Source organism: Cucumis melo, chromosome 10 (assembly GCF_025177605.1).
Source record: "Cucumis melo cultivar AY chromosome 10, USDA_Cmelo_AY_1.0, whole genome shotgun sequence".
In the NCBI taxonomy this organism is placed as follows: domain Eukaryota; kingdom Viridiplantae; phylum Streptophyta; class Magnoliopsida; order Cucurbitales; family Cucurbitaceae; genus Cucumis; species Cucumis melo.
In genome coordinates, this window is record NC_066866.1 from 4,114,735 (window position 1) to 4,133,524 (window position 18,790).

At 35.1% G+C, this 18,790-nt stretch overlaps 4 protein-coding genes across 8 annotated transcripts; 3 read left to right on the forward strand and 1 right to left on the reverse strand.

Annotated features, from left to right (window-relative positions):
* The first annotated feature begins 96 nt into the window (after positions 1-96).
* LOC103488914 (pentatricopeptide repeat-containing protein At3g04130, mitochondrial) lies at positions 97-2,512 on the forward strand. Of its 3 annotated transcripts, none has more exons than XM_008447864.3 (2): positions 97-512; positions 669-2,512. In XM_008447864.3, exon 2 carries the CDS (start codon positions 681-683, stop codon positions 2,232-2,234), a length of 1,554 nt encoding a protein of 517 aa, XP_008446086.2. In that variant the 5' UTR covers positions 97-512; positions 669-680; the 3' UTR covers positions 2,235-2,512. The 3 variants fall into 3 exon arrangements, with proteins under 3 accessions (XP_008446086.2, XP_016900162.2, XP_008446085.2); XM_017044673.2 differs by having other exon boundaries at positions 98-469; XM_008447863.3 differs by having other exon boundaries at positions 99-566.
* Positions 2,513-4,449: 1,937 nt separating this feature from the next.
* Positions 4,450-7,352, forward strand: LOC103488913 (lysine histidine transporter 1). Its single transcript, XM_008447862.3, has 6 exons — positions 4,450-4,936; positions 5,363-6,140; positions 6,248-6,353; positions 6,479-6,570; positions 6,715-6,783; positions 6,944-7,352. Exons 1-6 carry the CDS (start codon positions 4,755-4,757, stop codon positions 7,040-7,042), a joined length of 1,326 nt encoding a protein of 441 aa, XP_008446084.1. The 5' UTR covers positions 4,450-4,754; the 3' UTR covers positions 7,043-7,352.
* A 237-nt stretch (positions 7,353-7,589) lies between these two features.
* On the reverse strand, positions 7,590-8,336 carry LOC103488912 (TLC domain-containing protein At5g14285). The gene has a single exon (XM_008447861.3). It carries the CDS (start codon positions 8,334-8,336, stop codon positions 7,590-7,592), a length of 747 nt encoding a protein of 248 aa, XP_008446083.2.
* Positions 8,337-10,069: 1,733 nt separating this feature from the next.
* LOC103488910 (ATP-dependent DNA helicase Q-like 5) lies at positions 10,070-18,302 on the forward strand. 3 transcript variants are annotated; one of them, XM_008447856.3, is made up of 20 exons: positions 10,072-11,371; positions 11,484-11,537; positions 11,752-11,864; positions 12,008-12,220; positions 12,345-12,423; positions 12,823-12,876; positions 12,974-13,048; positions 13,143-13,196; positions 13,654-13,698; positions 13,779-13,873; positions 13,959-14,088; positions 14,914-15,012; positions 15,315-15,370; positions 15,463-15,565; positions 16,067-16,195; positions 16,772-16,944; positions 17,177-17,201; positions 17,272-17,387; positions 17,632-17,941; positions 18,039-18,302. In XM_008447856.3, exons 1-19 carry the CDS (start codon positions 10,211-10,213, stop codon positions 17,720-17,722), a joined length of 2,865 nt encoding a protein of 954 aa, XP_008446078.2. In that variant the 5' UTR covers positions 10,072-10,210; the 3' UTR covers positions 17,723-17,941; positions 18,039-18,302. The 3 variants fall into 3 exon arrangements, with proteins under 3 accessions (XP_050947199.1, XP_008446078.2, XP_008446079.2); XM_008447857.3 differs by having other exon boundaries at positions 17,632-17,924; XM_051091242.1 differs by lacking the exon at positions 18,039-18,302 and having other exon boundaries at positions 10,070-11,371; positions 17,536-17,660.
* The last annotated feature ends 488 nt before the right edge of the window (positions 18,303-18,790 follow it).

Below are 18,790 nucleotides of genomic sequence, written 5' to 3' on the forward strand. Positions count from 1 at the left end.
TAAATAGTGTCATTTTATTTATAAAGAGAAATGAAACTTTTATTTATTGAAAAAAGAATGTAATGATATATGTCGTATTTCGTAATGTCAAAAACGACATGTCGATTAAAAACTAAGAGCCGGTTGATGCTTCATATTATTTATACAATGGTTCATCGTTGTCGGAGTCGGAGCACAAAATTCCCGGAAACCTACTCTCCTACGTGCCGTCGCCGACAACTTGCTTCGAAGACTCATCGATTGGAAAAATACCCTAAGTTCTGAATTCGGTATTTTGAAGTTCCTTCTGTAAAAAGAGTTGAAACTCTTATTTCAAAGAATCCATTTTCTTTCCGAGTGATTAGCGAAAAACTCAAACTTCTCTTCACTGGTACTATTGTTCTCATCCTCTTATGGATTCGTAATTCCCTCTTTCATAGTTTCAATTTGACGAATTATTGCAGAAGAAGGAGAAGAAAAAGGAAGATAGGTACTTGCATTACGTTCCTTGATAGTTAATTACGACTTCTCAGGTGCGCGGATTTTGTTGAATCAATTGTGGGCTATCGCTGATTTTCAATCATAGGGTTTGTCACTATTTAGTCAATCAAGAAGTGGATAAACGTTTCCATTGTTAAGTTTACTGTGTTAAATTAGCCGCTGAAAAAATCTATTTTCGTTTTTATCAGCTAGCGTGCTTCATGCTCTTGCATATTCAGAAGAGTTTTAAGGGCATTTGGGGTGTTCGTTGTAAATCAATTGCCTATTTTCATGTATCCTCTCAAAGCTGTTTCAATGGCCTCTCCCCTGCAAATATTTCGTATCCGCTGGAACCTAATATCTCTGTAGGAGCTAGAGATTTGCAACAAAGAGTACCATCTGAATTTCAGAAAAAAATTTCAGATGTTGACTTCATCATTGCTAAAGTTCAAGTGGGTAGCAGCGAGGATGAGGTTTTTCAGTCTCTTTTGCAAGATCCAGAGTGTAACAGCATACGATTCTCCCATGATCTTGTTTACAAGTTGCTCCAACGATTCAAAGATGATTGGAAATCTGCTTTGGGTGTTTTTAGATGGGCAGAGTCACTCTCTGGATTCCAGCACACACCAGATTTATATGACATTTTAATCGATACATTGGGAAAAACAAAGCAATTGGTTAAGATGAGAGGTATGCTTGAAGAAATGAAGGAAGCTCGTCTTGTGACACTTGATACTGTAGCTAAGGCCATGCGAAGATTTGCTGGTGCTGGACAATGGGAAAATGCTGCTAGGATATTTGATGATTTGGAAACTTATGGGTTGGAGAAGAACACCGAATCAATGAATGTGTTGCTTGATACTCTGTGCAAAGAGAAGAAGGTCGAGCAAGCTCGACAGATATATTTGGAACTCAAATCACATATTGCCCCAAATGCAAACACGTTTAACATGTTCATTCATGGTTGGTGTAAAGTTAATAGGATTGATGAAGCACATTGGACCTTACAAGAGATGAAAGGTTATGGTCATCGTCCTTGTGTTATTAGTTATTCAACGATTATTCTATTTTATTGTCATCATTGCAAATTTAATAAGGTTTATGAGTTGCTGGATGAAATGGATGCTCAAGGATGCCCTGCAAATGTCATCACTTACACCACTATCATGTGCTCACTAACAAAGTCGGAAGAATTCGAGGAAGCTTTGCAGATTGCTGAAAGAATGAAATCTGCTGGATGCGAACCCGATACACTTTTTTATAATTGTCTGATCCATACATTGGGGAGAGCAGGTAAAGTACGGGAAGCTATTCGTGTATTTGAAGTCGAAATGCCAAGCAAGAGTGTTTTACCAAATACATCAACCTACAATTCTATGATTTCCATGTACTGTCGTCGTGCGCGAGAAGAAAAGGCTAGGAAACTGCTTGAGGAGATGGAGAAATCAGGGTATTGTAAACCAGATGTCCAGACATATTACCCATTGATTAAATCCTGCTTTAGAAATGGAAAGACAGACTATGATCTGAGCAATTTATTGGATGAGATGACAAATAAACATCACCTGAGTCTTGATATTTCAACCTATTCCCTTCTAATTCATGGTCTTTGTAGAGCGAATAAGTGTGATTGGGCTTACCAGTTATTTGAGAAGATGATTAGTCAAGATATAAAGCCAAGGTATCTTACATGTCAACTGCTTTTGGATGAAGTTAAGCAGAAAAATATGGATAAAGTTGCTGATAGGATTGAAGGTATTATGAAGAAACTGTGAGCTTACGAGTAACAAAACTGCGGTGTGAAAAAAGCAAGTCTACAATTCTGGATTTGCATCACACGATTGTCGTATGAAGTTGACTGTGCATGATGTGGTTGAGTGTCGTCTTGATTTTAATTTGGTTGCATGAGAGGCCAACGCTTTTTATCACTTCCTTCAGATCCGGAAGCATAAGAAGTGTTGGTTTTGACAGGAAGTTCAGTGTTCATGGTTTGGCATAGTGGTAAAAGAAAAAGACAAAATTTCAATAAATGGCAAAGAGATTATTGGTTCAATTCATAGTAGCCACCTATCTAGAATTTAATTTTCTACGAGTTTCTTTGACACCCGCGTGTAGGGTCTTATGGATATCAAAAAAGAAAAAAATCCAACTAGTTTATGCTTTGTAGTAACTGGCATTTTCATCTGTAAAAGTGGTAGATTTTCTCACCTTTTCGATGCCAAAGCCAAAGATGTGATATCAAAGTGATAGAAAAGATAGATTGCTAGTTAGGTGAAAGACGTCTATGATTTAATATTCTTAAAATATGCTAAATAAGTAAAATAATTACGACTAATCTTAAAGATCTAAAAGAAAGAAATGAAACTTGAAAATTTGTGCTTCATATATCCATCCTTCATATTAGATAGCAACTTGGAAAAGACAATTGAGAAAATTAATTGCCATAATGACTACTCTGAAGAAAACTGTCCTTGATGTTTCATACATCACTACATATAAATTGCTCACACAACATTGAATCATATTACATAATCATGTCAACAAACTGTGACCGACCAATGTGACACCTTTAGCTGTGTGTTCAAAAATTATAATTACATATGCCTTGTGGGATTCGTGCTAGGAATATGATAATTTAATCGAAACATAGCATCAACTTTGATGGATAAATGTCGAGGGACATTTTTAATTATAGCAAAATGAACAAAAATATTATAAAATATAGAAAGTTTTCATATCATATCAATGATAAACATGATAAAAGTTTACTAATGTCTATCAGTATTTATTATTGACTTTGTAAATATTTTCAGCAGTATTGCTGCAAATTTTCAATTGTCAAATTATTCAATCCTAAACTTGACCGGGTGTATAAAATTAAACTCCAAATTAATAACGATATTAATTTAAATCCTTGACTTTTATAAATATCTCAATGCATCCTTTATTACATTCCGTTTGGAAAAACCACGTGTGAGAAATATAATTGTATCAATTAAACCACTAAACTAAGTTAACAAATATATATTGTCATTCAATACGTTATACACCAAATTCAAGGTATTCAAACAATATAGGATCATATTAGTCATCGTAATTAATGTAAATCTTCATCTTTGTTTTACACCAAAATATGACACATCTTACTCGTGACATGGTAACCATCGAATATTTTTGTTGTATAAAGATCCTTCAATGTGAATCGTTACAATTTGAAGCATTAATTATTTTGAGAATAGATAACGTAAATTAATTCTTAATCTTGTTCGAATGACACAAAAGAAAATTCATTCCATAAATACAAGAGTTAGGGTTCTAAAACCCATCATGTGACTATAAACATTTCTCCATCCTAACCCATGATTCTAAAACATACCATGCCCATGCCAAAAACTTCTTTGGTCTATGCAATGTCTTTTCCTTATTCTTAACCAAGGTTTGTGTGATGTTCCCCTCACGTACCATTAAAAGGAAACAACTCAAAATTCAAACATTACATAAATTTAAGATATTTTCGAATAAACATCTTATAAAACAAAACAAACATGCTTGTTTAAGTTAAGGATGCCAAAAATCTCTAATTTCATACGTCTAAATCTTTCGATTATTTACGTTTCCAATAAAACAAATGGAGTTTCAAATAGTTTTAAGTTTTAACCATAGCTAAGTATAAGTTACGGAAACTTCAACTATTATAACATAAACAAGTTGGGGACCCAAATGTACCCTTATTTTCACGATAGCGTAAACAAAACTCGACTTACATAAAACTTGTAGTATCAATCGTGAAGTTATGGAGGAAAAGAAACCCGTGCTCCCATAACTATGGAGGGTAATTGAGTGTTTTTAGTAAACCAAACAAAAACTAATTAAGTTACCAAAAAGGGGAGTAAAGGGGGGGCTGAATAGAAACCAAGCATTGAACGACAAAGAGGGAGAAGAAGGTAAAAGAAAGACCAACTCAGAAATCGGATACTCGTAGATTCAAAAAGTGACATGAAAAAACGAGGTAATAATGTTAAAAAAGTAAAAACGACAGACCATATATACACATTCACGAGATGTTGACCATACAAATTAACAACTGTCTAATTATAGATTGTGTCTCAAGATCCTTTAAATATGGCCATTTCAAGTGAGGAAGTTAAAAGCTCAAAGCTTGTTTTTGTTTTTGTGAAGTCCCATCAAACACAATTTTCTTTCAACTAATTATATTCCTTCATTTTCTTCTTCTTCTTCTTTCTCAATTAGATTGATAGATTCTTGTTTTTGTGTAAAAGAATAATCAAGAAGATATGACTCAACTAGAAATGGCAGAGCAGAGTGGAAAGAATGCAAATCAGAAAGCCATTGATGATTGGCTTCCAATTACTTCTTCAAGGAATGCTAAATGGTGGTATGCTGCTTTTCATAATGTTACTGCCATGGTTGGTGCTGGTGTTCTTAGCCTTCCTTATGCCATGTCCGAGCTTGGATGGTACTTTCTTTCTTTCTTTCTTTCTTTCTTCTTCTTCTTCTTCGTTAATCTTGCCTTTAAAGTTGGGATCTGAAATGGTGTGACGTTGAACTATAACGGATGGAAATTGAACTTTTCGTTCTAAAACACAGCCACCATCGTTTTGAATCTCAATTAATTTCTCTGGAACGCTCTAATCCGACGTAGTTTTAAAACAAAAGACAATGTTTAATAATATAACCTATACCATGTTGCAGTTATCTTTTTTCTCATATGGAAAAAAAAATGTTTATGTGGTTGGAGTATGCAAAAAGATGAGTTCAATCCAAAAGGACCCATTTAAAGGTTTTTTTTTTAGATTTAAGTGATTTAAGGAAAAAAAATATATTGATTTTCACTCATTTGATGTTTGTGTATTGATGTAATTAAATTTACGATGACTAATAGGGGACCTGGTTCAGTGATAATGATTCTATCATGGATCATTACGCTATATACGTTATGGCAAATGGTGGAGATGCATGAGATGGTACCAGGAAAGAGGTTTGATAGGTACCACGAGCTAGGCCAACATGCCTTTGGCGAAAAGCTCGGCCTTTGGATTGTGGTTCCTCAACAACTAACCGTTGAAATTGGTGTCAACATCGTTTACATGGTCACTGGTGGCAAATCGTTAAAAAAGTTCCATGAGACTGTTTGTCCTAGCTGCTCTCAAATCAAAACCTCTTACTTCATCGTCATTTTCGCCTCCCTACATTTTGTCCTCTCCCACCTCCCCAATTTCAACTCCATCTCCGGCGTCTCTCTCGCCGCGGCAGTCATGTCTCTCAGCTACTCCACCATTGCTTGGGTTGCTTCCTTGGAGAAAGGGGTGCAGCCCAATGTGGACTATAGCTACAAAGCAAGTAGCACATCAGAAGGTGTTTTTCACTTCTTGAGTGGATTGGGGGAAGTGGCTTTTGCTTTTGCTGGTCATAACGTTGTTTTGGAGATCCAAGCTACCATTCCTTCCACCCCTGAAAAGCCTTCCAAAGGCCCCATGTGGAAAGGAGTCATTTTGGCTTACTTGGTTGTGGCTCTATGTTACTTCCCTGTTGCCTTTATTGGCTATTGGGTCTTCGGTAACACAGTTGAAGACAACATCCTAATTTCTCTTGAGAAACCTGCTTGGCTCATTGCCACTGCCAACATGTTTGTCGTCATCCACGTCATTGGCAGCTATCAGGTATTTTTACAATTGAAAGTTTAAGAATGTAATTGCAACAACTATAATACATTAAGCGTGCTTTCTTGAATACACTAATATTGTTGTGTTTTTTTATGTGTAAGCAGATCTATGCTATGCCAGTGTTTGACATGATCGAGACCTTGTTAGTGAAAAGATTGAAATTCAAACCTTGTTTCCGACTTCGATTCATCACTCGAAGTTTATACGTCGGTGAGTTGAAACGATTATTAAAATGCAACCACGTTAGTTAATTAAATGATCATATTTTCTCTTCTTAATTTTGTTTGATGCTCCAATTCCTTCACTATTCTTGTGTTCTTACTTTTGGGTTGCAGCCTTTACAATGCTTGTGGGTATAGCTGTTCCTTTCTTTGGTGGCCTTCTTGGTTTCTTTGGAGGCCTTGCTTTTGCTCCCACTACTTACTTTGTAAGCAATTAACATTTCTTTAACAAATCCACTTCCCGACCCCGACATATATAACAAAACATAGATCTAGTTTCGAAATCTATCGATAATAAACTATATCGTCGATGGAAGTTTAACCTAAATTTTGAACTCATTAATTTGCAGCTCCCTTGCACCATGTGGTTGGCCATTTGTAAGCCCAGGAGATTCAGCCTATCTTGGATCACAAATTGGGTATTAATTTACTTTTTGTTCTAACACAAATTTATCTCCTATAACTCAAAAAGAAAATTAGAATTTAGTCCTTGTATAGGAACCAAAAGTTTACCAAATCCATTAATTTTGTTTATTACTCTTGTTTTCTAATTTGAAGTGATATGGTGATTTGGTTCAGATATGCATTGTGTTTGGAGTTTTGCTGATGGTTCTATCGCCCATCGGAGGGTTGAGAACGCTCATCCTTTCAGCCAAGAATTACCGATTCTTCTCATAGAAACAAAATCACTAGAAGTTGCAATACTATTTATCAAATTTTGCAAACTAAATTTATACCACAGAAATCTCAGTGGCTATATTAAATAAATCAACAATTCTGTTCTTTCTATGAAGTGCCAAGAAAATGTATGAAGTTTAGAATAATTTCAAAAGAAGAAGAAAAAAAAAAAAAGAATTAAATTTGTATTTTCCACCTTACTTATTGGAAGCTTTTTATTTCAATAGGTTGGAAATACTAATAGGGTTATTGTATTATGTTTGATTATGTGTGCAATGTAATTCCAATTAATTCATTACCTTTTCTTTTATCTCTTTTGTTACCTTATTTATCCTTTTTGCTTCTTAAATGTGATTTTAGTTTTAGTTTATATTGATTAAAACTATTAATTTGTATTTATTTGCTTACTCCATATTCAACAATTACAATCTAATCATTTGAGGACTACTAAATCACCGACCTAACTAAAAACATTTTTCTTCGACGGGATGTATATTATCACACATTAAAGATGAAATTTTTTTTTGACAAATTATAATTAAACAATTTAGTGAGATACATGTGAACTTACTTTTTCTTTTCTATTCTTAGTGGGGCGAAACCAAAGAAGCCAATGATTTCCGACCCACAAAACACTACCAAAAATAGCCATACCAATGACACAAAGCCAAGAAATCCAAGCCCACGTAGGAATCAAATTCCCACCCATTACCAAACTGCCAACATAAAACTCCCCCATTTTGCACACAACCACCGGCGCCAATCCCACTCGTAAAACACTATAAAACGTTAAGAAATACGGAGTCACAAACTCCTCAAACTTAGCCGCGGCTACAATTTCCGTCCTTCTATACCCCGCAAGGGTCCAAGCATTTTGGCACCCACTGCTTAATTCCGCCACCACCAAAAGCCCTAGAATCGGCACAGCCCCACAACCAACAATGTAATTACATGTAACGAAGACGTAAAGCACTGCTAGATGATGAAATATGAAGACGAAATCATTTGGAGAAAACGATACGCAATGAAGAAGATCTAGTGAGAAATACGCTATGCTGTATTCGAGAACTAGGGCTTGGAATTTGGTGTTTGGAGCGGCGAAATCGGTTGGATTTGGAGATTGGAGAATTGCGATTGTGGCGAGGATTACGACGGGAGTGCCATGGGCGAGGGATATGAAGCAACTTGAAGCTTCTAATCTGTGCTTTGGCCCCCAATTTCGAAGGAGAACCGAGTAAGCGAAGGTGTATACGAATAGAAACATGGAGAAGAATAGTGGTAATTGAAGGTCCATTGATGATGAGATTAATGCCAAAATTTGTTGGGTTTCTTATTACGTATTGAGGTATGATTGGATTTAGGGTTTATAATGAAGTTGTTGATTGGGGATTTGATTTTAAGTATCGTGCACGGTTGATTATGTATTTATATTTGTGTTTGAGTTGAATTTTTAAATTGTGTTTGATTGGTGAAGATTAGATAAGGAATAGATGTCTTTGGTGGGAAGATGTTTACCCAAACTTTGGTTGCCTAATATAATATCAAACTTTATATGGAATTTTTTTTAATTCTTTCTTTTATTCTTGTATTTTGACTTTAATTACTTGATAATTTCCTCTCTCTAGTTCCTAAGGTCACGTTGAAGTTTACGTATTTGTTGAGTAATTTTGATCTTATTTGATAGAGAACTTGTGTTCACTTAATATACTTTTGTTCGACAATTCAAATTTCGCATCCTACTTGCAAGACAATTCAAATTTGGTATTCTATGATAGAACCCCATAAATTTTGACAATATTTTTCAGTTTTCATTGTTTTTTGAATTTGAATTTTACCTTTTAAAATGTAAAATTATATTAAATACAATTTGAAAACATTTGTAAATGCAATAAGTTATGTTATAAACACAATTCATCTTTTTAGGGAAGGATCAAAAATAGAAAAATATTGAAAGTAAAAAATTTAAATAGGCATAGAAAGTAAAAGGTGCTTGATTTTGGTATATTTTGTTATTTTTAAAGGATTAAAATATAATAATGTATCGTATGTTATGTAATATTACTAAATAATAAATAGATAAACTTTTGAAAATCGACAAAAATAGAAAAATTAACATCATATTCACCTAATAGTTTCTTTTATGCAGCGTAAATATTTTGTTTTTTATTTTGAAAACTTCTAAACTTTTAGGTCAAATTATAATTTTGGCATTTGAAAACACGTGAATTTTCATTGAACCTCTTGTTTTAAAAGGTGTATTTTCAGATTTTTCCTATATCTAGTTTTTATATTTATTAACTAATTTTATTTCCTTCTTAATTTGTTTGTTATGACATAAAAGTGTGGTTTTTTTTAAAGGCATGAAGGGGACTTTAGGGATCAAGACACCTAGAATGAACGCAGGCACGAAACGACCCTACACACAAAGAAAACTTCAAATCCAACATAGCCTAGAGAAACCAAACACAAACAAAACCACATCCTCAGGCTCGTGCTCCTCAAACTTGTAAGCAGCACGAGCCTGCACAGTGTCAATAATAAGGAGCATCCACCATCCAAAGCTTAGATGAGAATTCACCATCCAAAACTTAGATGGGATACCCTTACTCAATTCAAGGCTACAAACCCACTCCAAACTCAACTACATAGAAGAATAATTCTTCAACTTATGAATCAAAACCGAAAAAAAGAAATTAAAATAAGTTGATTTAACATCAAGTATAATATTACAAAGTTTACAGTAATAAGATTTGTTTATATAAAAAAGATAGATACGTATAATTCAAAGTGTTGGACATAAATATTATATATTCACGAATATTTCCAACACTTTCATAAAGATTCGAAAACACAAATTTTAGCAATCTATTTAATTTTTCTTTTTTCCAAGAGTTATCTATTTACTTGAATATAAATAACAACAGTGATGACAATATAAAGACTTGGTTTAGCATAGAGTAAAAGACAAACCTAATTATTATAATTTTTTCAACGATCCGAGTAAATGGTTTCGGACTTCGGATTAGAACCATGAAAAGTGGTCCGCCCCGATAACCCATGGTAATTGGCGGGAAAACTTATACCGGCAAATAGAAAACCTTTCTTCCTCCTCTTCTTCATCCGCTCCTCTGAGCTCTCCCTCCAATTTCCCCGACGACACTACACAACATGAATTCCGATTCAGACTCAGATTCCGATGCATCTCACGTCTCCGCCACTCCACCCAGAGCTTCAAAGCCGCCGCCGTCGTCTTCTTCGTCTACTCTCTTCACTTCATCCTCAAAACCTAATCCTAACTTCAGCAAAGCCTCTTCTTCACTCCCGCGTATGGCCAATTCGAAACACCTAAAACCCTCATCCAGAGTTGCTAAACAGCCTCCAATACCTGATGCGAAGCATTCCGAGAAAGAATCGTCTCCCGATTGGACTCCTCTTCCGACTCTGCCGTATCAAATCCGACGGGTGTCTGATCAGAGTCGCGCAATTTCGTCCTCCGAATCCATGGAGATGCTTCCAGCTGGGTTCTTCTCAAAGTCGCCTTCCTTCATGAAATTTCGTCGATCCAGTCTTAATTTTGAGACTTCTGAGGATAATCGGACTTTGTTGGAGCCGATTCAGCTGAACAATGCTGAAAGTGAGATTGCTGGTTGTTCAACGGCTGATTGGGGGATGAAAGATGAAGTTTTTAGTCTCGGGAATCGGGTGAAATCCGTTAGGAAACATCCTAACTTGATTGGAACTCACGTTTCTGTTCCGCCAATCAAAGTGCGCAAATGTGGAGGTGAAGGCAACTTCGTGAAGCTTAACATGAACGGTGGGAAACGGAAATTTGTTAAGAAATTAAACCGGAGAAAGTATGGCGATCGGAGTAGTTACCGGCCACGTAGAAAGACTAAGACGAACCTAAAAACTGAAAATTGCGAAGAGGCGGCTAGTTTCTGCGACGAGGATGGTTTGGTTACAGAAACAACGCAGCATCCTCAGAAGCAGGGCAATGGAGGTGGGAAATTTGATCCGACTACCATTGAAGAGACTATATCCAATGTGCGAAATGACCCATCTGATGATAACTTGGTGCAGTTGTTGACGTTAGCTTATGGATACGATTCTTTCCAAGATGGGCAGTTAGAGGCGATCAAAATGGTGCTGGCCGGTAAATCAACAATTGTCGTTTTGCCCACTGGTGCTGGAAAATCAATTTGTTATCAAATACCGGCAATGATTCTACCTGGGATAACCGTTGTTGTTAGTCCTTTGGTGGCATTAATGATAGATCAGCTAAAACAATTGCCACCTGTAATTCAGGGTGCCGTCTTATGCAGCGGTCAGGTAGTCCTTAGTCTATTTCTTTACCAAGCTTTTCAAACAATATTTGCACTTACATGATCACAAAGCGTTGAAGAGCTAGCAACTTTACTTGATCATTCTTTTGTATTTTTAGAGATCTGAAGAAGTAGCTGAAACAGTAAGGCTGCTTATCCAAGGGACTATTAAGGTACATGCATGGGAATACTCCTATCCTTTACTCTCTTTGTTGCAGAGTGCTGTTGTGATTTTTTTTTGGCAACTCTTTTTGATGAATCTATTGAATGATCATCTTGCATTTAAATGTTATACAAGTATTGTTCGAATGCAAACAACTGCGACTTGATAATTATTGTTGCATGACATCTGTCATCAGATGGCTAAGTTTGTCTATATATTTTCAGGTTCTCTTTGTTTCACCCGAAAGGTTTCAGAACACAGATTTTCTGTCAATATTTTCTAGCAGCTTAGTGGTATCGCTTCTTGTGGTGGATGAAGCTCACTGTATATCTGAATGGCAAGTCAATTTCCCATTTCACTTTTGAACCAAGACCAGCATCATTTTCTTATTTAGACACTTCACTTATGAAGCCTCTGGCTTTCAGCATACGTAATGGCATGAATGAACTAATCTAACTTTATTCAATATGACATTACTAGGTCTCACAACTTTCGACCTTCATATATGAGGCTAAGAGCATCTCTACTTCGAGCTGAACTCAATGTTAACTGCATTCTTGCAATGACAGCAACGGCAACTACTTCAACTATGCAAGCAATTATGACTGCGTTAGAAATTCCTTCTGACAATCTCATTCTAAGAACTACAGTAAGGAAAAATCTACAATTGTCTGCGTCAATGAGTACAAACAGGCAAGTATAGAATTATGAGAGTTAATTTGTCTCCTTAACAACCCTTTTTCACTTTATTGTATGGATCCTTTTGATTAACTCTTTCAACTTTTCAATTTGATTTGGTGAATGTGCTGAAATTAAGAGTGAAAGATCTACTGAGGCTAATCAAGTCTTCTCCCATATCTGAAGTCCAGAGCATTATTATCTACTGCAAGTTTCAGGTTTGTTTGTGTATTCAGTGTTCTAAATGCTGAAATTTCTCTGTCAATAATATATTAATATGAGTACATGGAAGTTTGAATGCAACATAAGCTCACCCTCTAGCGATCTATCTGTCTTTTGAGTGAGTGTGGAACGATCAAATTAACATTTTTGGGGATTTTTCCTGTTTATTTCAGTTCCATGACAGGTCAATCTTTTTCAATCTCATTGTACTGTTTCATTGTGTGGTAGTGTCGAAAGTCCTCTTCCTACATAATTTAAGTGTTTCTGAAGATGAAAATGTAGTTTGTTCATTATTTTGCACAGTGACCCAATAGTTTCTTCAATTTTAATTAATTGTCTGGATAGATTTTGATCTTTTAGCTACCCGTGATTGCTTCTCTTCTTTGATGTTGCAGTCAGAAACTGATTTGGTAAGCAGATACTTATCTGATAATGGCATCTCCGCAAAGGTCACTTCTGCAACTTAGCTAGTTATGATTAACGACTATTACCTTTTTGGGGTATTTAAAAAGTAAATCTGATTTGTTTTCTACTATTGCCAATCAGAGTTATCACAGTGGTCTTCTTGCTAAAGATCGCAAACGCATACAAGAGAACTTTTGTTCAAACAAGATTAGAGTGGTGAGATACCATATTCCTCTAATATTTATGTGCGTATATAAATGTTATGAATAATTATTCTCTCTTAATGCTTTGAATGACATTTTTTCTGAAGGTTGTTGCAACTGTGGCTTTCGGCATGGGACTTGACAAGAGGGACGTCGGTGCTGTAAGGATTTATGGAGCATTACGAATTGTTTTATTCCCTGTTATAACTGCATACAGCCTTAGGATATTCCTGATATGTTGAAGTGGTTGACCAGCAATGAAGTAATAGCATGAACTTCTTTCAGTATTCTATCCGCCAATCTCTCTAAAGATGCTTCATGTCAGCGACTGTCAGAAATTAAAAATTAAAAATAAGAGCTTGGTTTTTAGATATTGGTACCAAAAAGTAGCGAGTGATCTGATTTTTGAATAATCTGTATACATCAATTCCACAACATTGTGCATGCAATGTAATAAATAATTAGCTGTGGAGGATTATAATAACTTGAAATGAAATCAGATTGTACTCATTAGATAAATTTTTCCAGCATCAAATTTAGCTTTTATTGGTTTTGGAGTACTTCACTATATGAACAATTGTATTTGAACAGTAAGAAAGTACAAGTTAATTGTTTCAGGTGATCCACTACAGCATGCCGGAAAGCTTGGAGGAGTATGTTCAAGTGGGTTTTCTTCCAACCAGTTCTTCATTTTCTAATATGGCATGCATCATGTATATAGATTAATTGTATACTTCTTGCAGGAGATAGGGCGTGCTGGCCGGGATGGTAGATTATCCTACTGTCATTTATTTCTTGACAATGACACATATTTCAAGCTTCGAAGTCTTATGCACAGGTCATGTGATATAATTTTTCTTAATTTTGTCAGTTATACAAGGATTATGTGATTTGGGAACTGATTCGAAATATTGCATGAACAGTGATGGAGTCGATGAATACAACATAAACAAATTCCTCAGTGAAGTGTTCTCTGGTAACAATAGTTTGTGTGGAAAGGTGTATTCAATAGTCAAAGAACCTGCATCACGTAAATTTGACATGAAAGAAGAGGTCGCTTCCTTCACTATTTTGCAACTTTCTAATGTATTTACTTTAGCACATTGAGGTGACAAATCTAACAATTATTATCTCTATGGGATATAGTCACAATTTTAAATGAATATGTATTGGCTGCACATGTTAATAAATGAAGAATTAGGAAAGTCTAGCATCAGTGAAATCTTTTGTAAGCGAGGAACTGCATAATCTCTAAAAATCGACATCGCTAAGATCTTTAGGACGTGTTCTTACTTTGATTAATATATTTGTCTCATTTCTCATAAAAAAAAGTATAAATTAAAAAAAAAATGTAACAGCACTAGTTACAATTTGGAGAAATATGATACCAATGAGAGAGAGAGAACACACACATCAAGAAAGGGGTAGAAACAAACCCATTCTTTTGCGTGAAGCATTCAAAGTCTCCAATCAATTTAGGGAACCAAAGCAAGTTAGAGATTGCAGGAAAGCAACTATATTCTAGAAGTAGATTTTTATGTGTGATTCAAATTTCAAGTCAATGTTTTAGTTGGTGAGGATAACATATACTTCTTGAAGTTCGTAACTCCCAAGACACAATTCTTAGTTAATGAAAATGGAGATAGTTCATCTAAATTAAGACCTTCTTATGCAACTTTTTCACCTTACATTTTCCAGGCTTCCACATGTTCATGGCTTTTAGAAATATAGAGTAATATGATAGTGGTGTAAATATAGAAGCCAAGGAGATCCTTTTTTCTGCTAGAAGTTTTCGACTGAAAATGGTGCCTTGCCAAATTTGTCCGAACTTATTTTTCCTGGCAAAGTTGATTTCTCACTTGGTTTTATCTGTGACAGGTGATGATTACTATTCTAACATACTTGGAGCTGGGAGAAATGCATTATATGCGCTTACTTCCTCAATTAAATGTGACGTGCTCTTTGAATTTTCACAAGGTTGGACTTCGATGACTTCTTTTATCGTTCTCACTTTCCGACTATGAAAGCTCAATTGATAGTTCGATTGCTTCGTGAGAATGGACTACCATAGTTTTTACAGCTTTTCACTTAACCAGTGGTGCACTACAGACATATTGTCAATATTCTTGTAATCAGCATAATTGATCCATCTACGATCTACTTGTACCATGCATTCAAAAAATGCATTGTCCTTTATTGTGATCAATATTTGGAAAAAGTTTAGGATTGGTTCATTTATCAGGTGCTTAATGTTTTTGTATATTCTGTGTTTGGTGCAGACTTCACCAGCGATGCTTGCTGACAAAGATATCGTTGTTGCAGAAATTTTGAAGAAGTGAGTAGTTTTTATCTTGACCAATTTAACACCATGCACCTTTGGGAAAAAAATTCTCTTTTTGGATCAGGTTATTAATTCGGGAACTTTAGGTCTGAAACTAAGCAAGGGCAGCATGTTTTTGACATGCTCACGGTGGTCAATAGTATTGGGATTTCAGCTACCAGTCTCTCAAATCATTTGCAAAATCTCAAGGTTCGTTTGATTGTAAATGGAAAGCTTGTCGTTTCTCTTAATTTTTTTTTCTTGCCATTTCAAAAAATTTGGCCAGTGCACTTGAATTATTTTATCTTCAAACGGAATTGCCTGGCCTTGCATTTTAAAAGTTAAATTACTCTGAATTACTCAATGGACCGGTGTTTATCAAATTTGAACAATACATAAATATTCATTTTGAAGTATTGAAGATGAGTGGATGCCTGTTAAATAGGCCTGGTTGATTGTTATCTTCTTTTTCAATTTTATTTATTTTGTTACACCGATTATTATAATTTGGAAACAGGTTGGACTAATTGTTCATTGATATCAATGGATTCAAATGCAGCGTTGGTTTCATTTATCCTTTAGCCGTGGGATATGTGATTTAAAAAGTTATTGAGAAGCTATAGCATGTGTTACAGTGTTACGCGTTGTAATTTTGTCTCTATTGTCCACTTCTTTTATGTACTAATTAGTTTCTTTCTTGAACTGTTTTAGTTGAAGGGAGAAGTAACGTACGAGATGAAGGATCTGGCCTACTGTTATACAATTTTGAAAACCCCTGAAGATTTTTGTTCTCTGTCAGCGCATCTTAGAAAATGGTTGTCCGAGATCCAGACTAGTAAGGTGGTTAATTCTGACTTTACTATGCATTTGTTAATCTATTCACGTGTGACTATTCCGGAGGTCAAAAATCCGAATTCGAAATCATGTTTTTCATGTTTCTATAGTCAGTGTAGGAAGCGAAAAACCTGTACATAATACCATAATAGATGGCCGTGATACCGACAGAAAAACTAGTAGTCGTGGAGCCTTATCTTTTTCATCTATACTTCTCATCCAAAAAATGTTCAAGACACTTGCAAGTTGCACCTATTTGTTATTCAAGTAACATATATAATACAACTTTTTAAACCTTACGCTACTTTGTTTATATTAAAAGTCCAAAATGTTTGACGCATTCCGTTACATCTGTTGATTTGTATTTCTTCAGTCAAAGCACCAAAATTTGTATTCAGATGTATTGTTGTTACTCTCCATCCTCAACACCTTAGGGCCAAAATTGAAAATACTGCTGTTTAGACTTCGTAATTTACATGCAACCAAGCCTTTCTACTCTTTGTGAGCGACCACTCGTAGATTGACATTCTGGGTGGATGTTATATGCTTTCTTTAAATCAAGCCGGTCGACTTTGTTTTCAGCTTAGAAAGCTGGATGCCATGTTTGATGCGGTGACTTGTGCTATAAATTTGTGTGGAAAGAAGACCGAAGCCTGCTGTAACTTCGAGCAGACTCCATGCTTAGAAGAAAAGATTTGTTCTTATTTCCAGGAGGGTGATACTTATGATACTCCAAATAAAATGAGCCAGAGCAGGTACGTACAAAGTACAAGCACTAATTCTGATTGTACAACTAGAAGAAGTGAAAAGAGATTTCAATAGTTAAACGAAATTTGACTAGTGGATTATTTATGCAGTAGTAGTGATACTACCAGCATGATTATTTATCATGTCCTTTAAAAAAAAATGTTAACTTTCGTTCTTGTCCATTTCTTGTTTGTATTTGAGGTATGTAATCATGCTTACATCAATATTATTTATGTGCAGCCCATTCCTCCGAGCAGATATAAAAGTAAGTGCACTGCCAGATAAACAGGTTAATGCTCGGTTGTTGAGAAAGCTCTTACCTTCTGCTGTAACAGGTTTTTCTACAGAGCAACTCACAAGCAAAATTCACTCCCAGAGCCGTTGCAAGGATTATGCATGGCATTGGAAGCCCAGCTTATCCTTCTACAGTTTGGTCAAGAACGCATTTCTGGTATCCTAATTTCTCTTAGTTTCAATCGAACTCTTTCGTACTATTTTACTTTATTGAGAATGAAGGACAGCACCAGTCATCATTAGCAAATACTTAGCTGATGAACCGCTTTTACATCAGCTAAATTTGGATTTATCTAAACTCGTAGGAAGAAAGAAAGTCCGACACTGTAATTAAACATTGAAAATAAAATGTTGCTGGAAAGATAAGCAACCAATTTGACTTTAAGCGTTTGGGATGGTAGGGGTAGGTATACACATGTCAATTTCGAGGCAGTAATGGAAGCAGCGACGATTGAGCTCGTGAATATTGTCGGGAAGGATGCTGCATCCTAGCTATTTATGAATAGATGGAAGTTTTTTAAAACTGTTCTTGAGCATCTAGATCCAAAGGCTATGCAGTTGCTGGTTCAAAATTTGGTCATCAGTCTACCATTGCCATAATTGGCCTGCAACTTGTGGAATAAGGGTAGAAAACAGATGGTCCATTTGTTCTCCACCGAACCTAATTGTCATGAATGCAAACGATTTTTACAAGGTAGAACAATGGAGTCGGTGAGTTACTGATCTCAGAGAATTTCATATATATTTCTCGTTCAATTATTTGTTATGATCTCTGTTCTGTCACTTATGAATTAATTGGTCTTTGCAGGAGAACATACACTCATATATTCAGATGGATCGTGGTTGTTCTCCTTCTCTTGTATTCATATCATTTACAACAAGAGAGTAAGCGATGGAGCATCTTAAATATCAATCTTTACATGGTGAAGGGTTTTATTCTTTTGTCATTTTTTTTTTAAAAATATATATTTATAATTATCATTCTTGCAAAATTTAATCCACTTTTATACTGAGGCTTGGGGGTACGAAACATTCGAGAATATGCAATAAAAACATGCTTTCTTGATTCCTGAACTTGTTATTCAACTCTACTTTTGTTATATTTTTGTTTAGATCAATAATATACGAAATGGAAGATTCAATACGTCTTATTATCTTTTAGGTTGAGAGAACATACTTTATGGTTTTTAGTCAAAAGTATATATTTATGTTGGTTTAGCTTAACGAATTTGGATATCTAATGAGTTTTCGATCTTTCTTTTAAGATTTATATCGTTCAATCTAGTTATATATGCATATGTATTTTTGAAGTATTACACCACGTATAAGAGAGAATTTGAATTTACAATAGTAATTATATCTTAATGGATAAAATAGTTTTACTTTTACTATTAAATTTTGAATTTTATTTTAGTTGGACCATAATTAATAATAACAACGACGACAATAGTAAAATTATAAATTTAGTTCACGATGAAGTGGTTATGGATTGCTATACGAGTATAATTCAACCATCAATATAAAATATCACAATCTAATACGATAAAATATGTTTCAGTT

Excerpts from the sequence above, each read along its gene's own strand:
- LOC103488914 (XM_008447864.3), top strand. The coding sequence starts at position 681 with ATGCTCTTGCATATTCAGAAGAGTTTTAAGGGCATTTGGGGTGTTCGT.
- LOC103488910 (XM_008447856.3), top strand. The coding sequence starts at position 10,211 with ATGAATTCCGATTCAGACTCAGATTCCGATGCATCTCACGTCTCCGCC. Across the intron at positions 13,699-13,778 it reads GCTTGGAGGAGTATGTTCAA|GAGATAGGGCGTGCTGGCCG; the intron begins GTGGGTTTTCTT and ends TACTTCTTGCAG. Across the intron at positions 15,013-15,314 it reads GCTCTTTGAATTTTCACAAG|ACTTCACCAGCGATGCTTGC; the intron begins GTTGGACTTCGA and ends TGTTTGGTGCAG.
- LOC103488913 (XM_008447862.3), top strand. The coding sequence starts at position 4,755 with ATGACTCAACTAGAAATGGCAGAGCAGAGTGGAAAGAATGCAAATCAG. Across the intron at positions 6,141-6,247 it reads ACGTCATTGGCAGCTATCAG|ATCTATGCTATGCCAGTGTT; the intron begins GTATTTTTACAA and ends ATGTGTAAGCAG. Across the intron at positions 6,354-6,478 it reads CACTCGAAGTTTATACGTCG|CCTTTACAATGCTTGTGGGT; the intron begins GTGAGTTGAAAC and ends TTTGGGTTGCAG.
- LOC103488912 (XM_008447861.3), bottom strand. The coding sequence starts at position 8,336 with ATGGACCTTCAATTACCACTATTCTTCTCCATGTTTCTATTCGTATAC.